This window comes from Garra rufa, chromosome 16 (assembly GCF_049309525.1).
Source record: "Garra rufa chromosome 16, GarRuf1.0, whole genome shotgun sequence".
Taxonomy (NCBI): domain Eukaryota; kingdom Metazoa; phylum Chordata; class Actinopteri; order Cypriniformes; family Cyprinidae; genus Garra; species Garra rufa.
The window spans coordinates 41,899,322-41,908,664 of record NC_133376.1 but is presented as its reverse complement, the minus strand read 5'-3'; the positions used below and the strand labels follow the sequence as shown (position 1 = coordinate 41,908,664).

The 9,343-nt window shown below is 34.2% G+C and overlaps 1 protein-coding gene across 1 annotated transcript in view; it reads left to right on the top strand.

The window, feature by feature from the left end:
- The first annotated feature begins 1,967 nt into the window (after window positions 1-1,967).
- LOC141288153 (uncharacterized) overlaps window positions 1,968-9,343 on the top strand; it is a 13,579-nt gene continuing 6,203 nt past the window's right edge. The window contains exons 1-4 of the mRNA XM_073820254.1: window positions 1,968-2,040; window positions 2,513-2,616; window positions 2,925-3,071; window positions 3,187-3,618. Coding sequence (XP_073676355.1) covers window positions 1,968-2,040; window positions 2,513-2,616; window positions 2,925-3,071; window positions 3,187-3,618 — 756 coding nt within the window. The remainder of the gene's footprint in view (window positions 2,041-2,512; window positions 2,617-2,924; window positions 3,072-3,186; window positions 3,619-9,343) is intronic.

The following is a 9,343-nucleotide window of genomic DNA, read 5'->3' as shown; positions in this document are numbered from 1 at the left end:
CAAATAAATACATTAGTCATATCAACATCGTTATTGTTAATACACAGTGTAATTGGTCATTTAAATTTATGTTTTTGAAAGGAAAAAGGTATTTGTATCAGTATTGGCTACTGGCCCTGTATTTACTAGGTATTAGATCAATACCAAAATTTGCAATACCACCAACCCCTATCGGCATGAGCCAGGATGTTTTCATAGGGGTGGCCAGGGAAGGGGCCAGCAACCAGTCTGGGGTGGCACAATAATCTTCATTATTTCAATATAAAATGTGTTTGACTATGAAGTACCGGACTGTTTTATTGACTAAAACAAAACTGAATGCAATTAAATTTCACTTAATTGTAATTGAGATATTTTTTAATTAGATCAAGTAATACTGAGTGAATTTGACAATTTTTGTAGGGGCTTACTATTGTGCAGTCAACTTGGTTATGGTTCTCAAAACACTCAAAAGCTTGTTCTCCAACATTGCATACTCATGGATGAGACATGCAAATAGTGATAAGAATGTGAAAAGGCTGGAAGTCAATAGCACATAAATGCCAGAATGTAAAAGTAGTTATTTTATGCATTCAAATTGTTTCATTTTTGTTTGTACTTTACAAATTAATGAGAGAAAAACAAATTAGCGCATATTTTCTAATATAAATGCACTGTGCTTACATTTACTTGTGCATAAATAAAAAATACATAGTCTATCAGCTTGCGCCTTTTATTGTGATTTCGAATTCCAGAATATATTTTAGCATATGCATTTGAGACATGTTCTTTAATGTGATGCATATACGCTCATGCACAGTTTGCAGCTTTAATCGCCTTTTTGGTAATTTCAGGACTTAACTGATGACAGAACTATGCTTGTAGTGTCTTGTGTGCTTTATTTATGAATATGATCAAGCGATAGGCTATGCGTGGCCTCATATTCGCGTAAAGTTAAAGATTGAGCACAGAGAAATTGCTGACAGGAAAGAAAAGTTTGTTTTACTGACATATAGCCTAAGAAAATATCATTGGACCACAGTTCACTGTTGTTCTACTGAAGCTCGATCATTTTGCTCCTGTAGCCTACCTTTTCCGCGCACATTTGACTCGCGCGCCTGGTGCTGAAGTACGCGTCTCAAAACTCCCGTTTTATGTGGTCTTAAGAGAAACGGCTGTTAAGAAGAAAAAAAAATTGGATATCACAGCCACTCAGTAACCAAATGGATAAGTCTATACTCTAATTCATAAATATTAAACATTTTTAGCATTATTAACTGCATACTGTTACTGATACATCTTTGTTCTGATATATGCTTGTTGGTTCGCAGATTTCACGTAGGCTATATTTTTGTTTTAATGTATTTTCACGATCTGAGGTAAGCTATCTGTTTTTGCTTTCAGTGTGGCTATAAATGTCACACAATAATGATATTCAAACCCTCATTAGACACCTGTTACACTGAATAAAACACACAATAAGCACCTAGGATTATCACTGTAATAGTTTGTATATTGTTGTTTCATCCGCGATGTCGCAGAAATAGAAACCGTTTCTTAAACAGAAATTTCGCGTGTATTTAAGACACGGTGTAATAGGAAATAATGTATTGATATTTGAAGACTTACCTCAGAGAGACAGATTGGACAGGTCAGACAGAAGATTAAATAGATAGGCTACTGACACGAGCAGTAAGTATTTTTCATGTCTAAAACATTGCATTGATTGTATTCGACGAATGAATCAAAGTGTAAAACAGAATATCTTATAGAATATCAGTAGGCTATATACAGTACACATCTGCAGCTACGTCCGTTATGTTCTTGAGGTATCTAAACATGTGAATGAAATATGTAGCCTATAAAGGGGGAGGAGAAATACCCTCCACACAGAATGCTACTTTCACATTTAAAGAGTGAAACAAACGATAGAGAGCTAAAACTGACAACACTGAAGACGTCGAACAAATCGTCTGCTGATGGTGATAATGGCCGAAAACTTCAAAAAACTCACCTGGTCCGACAAAGACATCAAAGTGGTGAAAAAACCAAGCGATCTCGGTAAGTTAAGCGCGGTTTCAGTTTGACAAGTCGTTACTGGACGAACAAAATGAAAGTATAGCCCACATGTAAATGAGCAACAAACTATTTAGGGTTTTATTCATGCTGAGACTATATTTTTCTTTAATAAAAACCGACACAGTTTCACAAGTATAGGCTAAATATATTAATTGAATGACACTGCAATTTAATAAAGGCAGTAAATGACAAAAATGGAATTTTGTTTTTAATAGAAATCCACCCAAAACACATTTCTAATTAAACACTAGGCTATACCAGCTCTCATCATTTAAGTCACGATGTAAGCAACCTGCTAATAGTTCACAATTAAAAGTGGGAATGTGAAACTAAAGAGTCATAAATTGCAAATGATATTCAGAAGATAAGTCTTACTAATTCAGGACTCATTCTTGTTTTTAACGAATGCTATGTGAAAGATTTGCTTTTAATGAATTGTGCATGAATCTTCCAGATGTATTTGACGATGATCCTGATGTTTTAAGAGTTGAGATGTCTTGCGGTCATGTTGCAGATCCCATGTCACTGACAGACTGTTGCAAAGCTCAGTTGTTAAATGTGAGTGTATTTTATTGGTATAAGCCTACAGAAAATATTTAAAGTTAAGAGTTTGGATGGGAATTGGTTTGATTATTCTTGTGGGAGCTTTTTTTTTTTTTGGGCATAATTTTGCAGCTACAACTTTGTTATATGGGTTGGTCTATATATGTTCATTAATGCAATTTGTATAATGTCCAGAATGTGTAGAAGAAACATATATCCTATGAAAACCTTTACCTCATTGTACTTAAAAAAAAAACAAAGCAAAAAAAAGTTTAATGTTATTTAACGCTATGATTACTAACCAGCTTTGTTAATAATTTCAGGGAGAAACGGTATTTAAATGTCCACTTTGTGAGGAGGAATGGCCATACGATGAAGTCCGAAAATCAGCCAAACTTACAAATGATGAGCGAATCGGTTTTGAGGATGTGCTTGGAACAAACGCTGCTAAGAAGTCAGACAGAAAGGATGTATGTTCATTTCTGCTTCTTTACCTAGATCTTATTTATTAATTTAATACATTTACAGTAAATATGTACAGTTTTTGTTATTGTTTCTTAATCACTATGTTTGATCTCTCTGTAGTGTCCTGGTTGTGGCACTTTTATAGAGAGGTTGGACACCTCCAGTCTTGGTGTAGAATGCTTCATTTGCACTAAAAGGATTGGAAAAATCTATAAATTCTGCTGGCAGTGTCTCAGAGAGTGGAAAGGGCTTCAACCTTGTGCTGAACAGTGTGAAAATGTGGGTTGCAATATCAATGACCAGGAACAACTTAAAGACTGTTCAATGGTTACTTTAAGATATATTGAAAATGTCCAGTGTCCAGCGATTCGAGCCTGCCCATGTTGTGGTGTGCTGATTGCACATTCAAACGTGGGATGTAAAATCATGACGTGCCATAAATGTCACAACAAATTTTGCTTTCTCTGTCTTAAACCTGCTCAAGAGTGCCTAAAAACATCTACTCCTTATGTGTTATGCATATCTGAAGTTGCACCAAAGCAAGTAGAAGCTGTAAGATTGTGAGCAGATGTGCAAAATTGACATGTTTATATGCAAATAATGTAGAATACATATTACACCATGGATATATGTATTCCTAGAATTGTTGTGTGTGTACATGATTTGAAAATTATTTTTCCTCCTGTTTATTCGAAGAATAATGTACCTATAAAAATTTATGAAATATAATCATGGATATGTGCTAAGAGTTAGTTCATTCTGTTTTAATTAGGGCTGGGTAATATAAAAAAAAAATATATATATATATATATATATATATCGATGTTTTTTTTCCAGCTTATTGATGATATTTGAAATGTTTGGAATAGTTAATTAAATCAGTAATAAAAAAAATAACCATTTTTATTTTACATATTTTCCACTAAAGCATTTATTTTTTTAATAAACAGGACTTACAAAACTGTGTTATTGGACCCAGTTGAATTTTGTTATAATACAATATAACGTGAATTGTTAGTATCATAATGAAGATTGTGCTTTTTATTATAGTATATCATATATTTGTTTAATATATATTTTATAATATATTTGTGTCATAATCAGGGTCGGAACTAGGGTATCTCTCATCGCCAGATAAAAAAAAAATTCATGTTTAATGACAGCTGCAATCACAAGGCTTTGAATGCACACACATTATGTACTAAGGAACCAGTTTAAAATCCAGTTCAGATTATAAGAGCAAACTGTGTCAAATCTATTTAGTTATTAGCTAGAATATTGACATAAAAATCAGGAAGGATGTATTATTTTTTACAAATGCAGTGAATTCTACTGGAGTTTTATTTGATACAGTATTAGATACAGTAATAAGTGATGATTTGAAATAATAATAAATATCCAAGAATAAAGCCAAATGATGCTACTGAGAATAATAATAATCATCATCATCATCATCATCGTCATCATTATTATTATTATTATAAAACTACAGTAATTACTCTATAAAAGAGTAATGTTATCTTTCGAGAGAATAGGGCAATTTCAGATTTAAAAAAGTCAAGAAAGTAAACAACTTTCTACACATTACCAAACTAAAATGAATGTTAATATCCAAGTGTGTACTGTAAACTACAACTTAATTAAATTCAGCTGTCCACCTCAAATGTATTTCTTAAATTATAAACTATTCAATTTATTAACTAATTTAAATAGAATGTTAAATTATTAATATTACTATCCATTATAATTTATAAGTTATAATTGTTCAGCATATTTTCCCAGTGCATTTATTGTACAAAATATGTCCCCAGTTCTTTAACTGCAAACTGCTATCAATGTGACAATCAGTTAACATAATGAAAGTAAAAAGATGAATCATATGACTAACAGTGACAACAAGAACAGCAGCACCAAAAAGGAACAGAAAAATAATATCTTATATAATTGTTTATTGGAAAAGTTTGACAAGATGGGAAAATATTAGTTTTTCGACTTAACAGATGGTAATATATAACAGATGGCTTAACATATTGGTAAAAAAAAAAAAAAAGAAAGCTATAATATCTATAGAATTAATGAAACATACTTAAATTGTCTACAAACAAACTAGCTTTTTGTATTTGTTTTTATATAATGCATGTATATGCTACTCCTTAAAAAAAGTGCTTTCTATATCCCTCCACCTTTGTCACAGTTTGAGAAAATATTTTTGTGACATGCTAATGATTTTTTCTGAGACAAACAAGATTAACATAATTATCTTTACTAGAAACAGTTTATAGAGTTTTTGGGATAGATGGATCTTTATTTATTTCAAATTAATCCAAGCTAGTCCAAAACATCTACATGGTGAAAAAGCTCCTTCAAAATAAAGTCCAGGAAACTCTTCATCATGGGAGTGGGCCTATAAAGAAAACACACACACACACACACACACACACACACACACACACACACATAAAGAGGAAACATAAAGACACAAGCATCAGTTGCAGGAATTATAAAGATATAATAATATAATAAATAATAACAACCTGGATCTCACTCGTCACTCTTTGGCTTTAAAACTCTATTTTGTAAGGAGATAGAGGACTGCTGCAATTGTTTGTGAATTTTGAATGTTTCACTGTTGTTATAATTGGTTGTTTATTTAAATCATGTTGCGTAGATGTTACATTGTTGGAGAGAATAACTAGATTGTCTAGCTTGTCTAAAGTGGCTTTGGTTATATTGACCTATCCACTAACAGCTACACACAATTACACTGTGAAAATAATACCCCAACAAAAGACCCAACAGATTCATCTTTGTGCATGAACCAATACAATAAGGCAGCATGTTTTCATTCTGGTAAATTGTCATTAGTTTTCTTAGAAAATAACTAAATGTAATGTTATAAAGAAAAATGAAAACGATCATACCTTTTCCACCACGCATTTTCAACACAGCATGGATGACAGAGAGTTCTTGAATATTGTAAAAATCAGTGTTTTTATCCTCTTCAAGTTCTTTTCCATCAAAAGTCAACCTCAGTTGGTTGTTATCTGACAAGACAAGAGTCAAATATTATTGTCATATTAGTCATTCATTTTGAACAGTGTAGTCAGAAGTTTTAACTTACCATTTACTCCAGGAAAATGACCTATGGCTTGTTTCTTTAAATCTCCGATGGTGAATTTCCCATTTGCTTCATTTGGTTTTGGCAGATGTAGTGTTTTAATTGTTGTTTTGTTAATCTTCAAATAAACCTGGAAGTCCATTCTCGTTCTGTTAGAATTGTCAACCTCAAGTGATGGGAGAGAGAAGCGTACTGGCTTTATAATAGCCTTTACTTTCACTTTTATTTATAAAATGTGAAAAGGGGTGTTGGCTTACACTCTGAAAGAAAAGGTTTGAAACATCAATTCACCTAAAGTCAAGGTGTCAGATCACATCACCCAATCCACATGACAAAATCAACTGATCATGGCACATTTTATTGCTTCCATGTCCAAACATAGGCAATTGTCACCTAACAAATGACAATCAAAAATACTTCATCTGTCAATAACAGTTCAAGGGAAAAACACATCTAGTCTAGGATTGGCCACTGTTAAAATATAGATTTTGAAAGGTATTGATTATTTTCTTTTTTTTTCTGTAGAATTTATACAGAATTTATATCTGTAGGGTTTAAATATAGTGTGACCACATTAAAATTATCATGGTTAAAAGCACCACTTTCAAGGAAAATTTGTTAATACAGTGAGGAAAAAAAATATTTGATCCCCTGCAAATTTTGTATGTTTGCCCACTGACAATGAAATGATCAGTCTATAATAATAATAGTAGGTTTATTTGTACAGTGAGAGACAGAATAAAAAAAAAAAAAAAAAAAAAAAACATTTCAAAAAAGTTGAATAAATTGATTTGCATTTTAATGAGTTAAATAAGTATTTGTTCCGGCTCAATTAGTTCCGGGTTCCGCCTTCCAAAAAACCAAATGTGTTGTGATTGGTTAGCAGTCCCACTGCATTGCAATTGGCAAACAGTGTAGACCGCGTTCCGACCTTGCTGCACCCCTTCCCAAAGCAGCAAACTAGATTAAAGTGATTCTTACGTTAAGGAGACTTTTACCGACCGCCCCGGAGCCATGCGAGACACTTTTTTTTATTATGGATCGACTTATTTTGGACTGATGTGCCGTTCAGTCTATGCTGTTGTATGAGAGCCAGAATTGATTTAATATATCTCTGATTGCATTCGTCTGAAAAAAGGAAGTATACACCTAGGATGCATGAAGGGTGAGTAAATAAAACGCTATTGCTGGTCGTCAGCCTGCAAGATCGCCGATATGTGATATTATCATTATTGTGCTAATGTATTTAATTATTGCATGCCAGAAACCATAAGACTAGTGAAGCTATCTACACTGTATGATTAATAAATCTCTTACCACACACTGCACTGCGAGGCACCGACGCGTCCACAGATGATCACTAGTCAGTGTTGGTGTTTACATCAGCCGCGGATCTGCGTGTTTGGACCCTCTGTACAACACACTTGAACGGCGCGGCTTCAGCAAGGCTACCGGAGCAGTTCGCGGACCCTTTAGTTAAAGCTCGCATTTTAAAGAGCCAACCTACAACTCACTGAAGCATCCCAAAAGCAGCTGTCCATAACACATGGCTAAAGTTAGCCGAATTGCCCACCCGCCAACCAATTGAATTTTAGTAGGTGGGATTTACGTTGTGACATAATAGCCTCCGGAAAACAAACGCTGTAGTCCAAACGAGCCGTTTCATTGTTGTTCTTGAAAAGGGATTTTTAAAAACCAAATATCTCCCTTTGGAGTGGACTTTGAGATTTGTAACTTTGTAGATGTTTTTTTATGCCCAAACATACACACCACACAATGGCTAAAGTTCAAAAAGTGAAAAAGCATAATAGGACCCCTTTAAATTGATGTAATTTGATTACTGTTACTAATGACAATACAATTGCATTACTTAAATTACAAATGCAGTGATAAAATGATGTAGAACTCATGTTTTGTGTCATTATGCCCCTTAATAAATCACCGGAGAATGCGAGCTAAAATGCAGATGAGTCCTACAACATAGATGTTATGAATCATCAGGGGCACCTGCAGGATTTCTTCCTAGATTACACAGGAATAGACGGCGGACAGGCATTTCGTTAATTTTCCCGACTGATAACCAATGCTCAATAACCGATCATTAACAGTTAACTGACAAAATTATATGTTAAATTAGATTTAATTTAAATTAGAATGTAGTGCATGCACAAATTGCTGTACAAACATCAGAATTAAGGATTCACACACAGAATGTCAGGGACAAGATTGTAGATACATGTAGTGCCCCTCCCCTCTTACTATGCGGTCACACCGCCACCGGCGAGAGCGTCAAAGTGGCCGGAAGTCATTCATTTTCAATGTGAGCCAGCGGCGAGCTCTGGCGAGAAGTGGCGCGGCACATTTTGGGCGTCGGGTAGAGTTGAAGTCAGTTCAACTTTATGGTAATGAGCTATGAGGCGGCTTGGCGGCAACCAATCAGAATGTAAAAGTTCACCGCTTCAGAGGTTTCCAAAGAACGCAGTCCTGTAAACTTTGGTTCCGGCCACATTAGTTCCCAAGGAAAATGAAGGAGAAGTTAATTATTGCTGTGGCGGGTTTCCCCATAATCTACGATGTGTCCCTGTTTGTGTACAGGGACATAAATAAAAAAATTCATGCATGGACCAAGGTGTCTGAGATTGTTGGTGTTCCTGGTAATTTGCTGATGTGCATTAACGTTATATATTTTCAGTAAATAAGCAGGAATTGCATGCTAACATTAGCGCCAGAGCACGCAAAACAGTGTTGCTGCTGTAAAATATTTGTGACATATCAACACATATTGGATTAAACAAAAAATAGGTGTTGTAGAGAGCTGCGGTGAAAATGTTGACATCTGATGGAGACAAGAGGTGTATGTCAATGTCTCACAAGCAGTCATTTCACACCAATTCATGTTAATTTTAATTAAAGGCTAAGGCTAGTAAATGTCTCCTATTATGTTGAAATTAGACTAGCACTTAACCAGGAACACAAAAGCCACACCACACAAATGGCTTTTAATTGGTTTATTTTGTTAGCAAACATGTAACTACAATTAAATTATTATTATTTTTTATTTTCATGTTTAAAATATTGAATGAGGTTAACTAACTTACACCCTACTTGTGGTCGGTCTGCACAAGATCGACATGCTTGTTTGCTTTGTGGCCTTGCTTT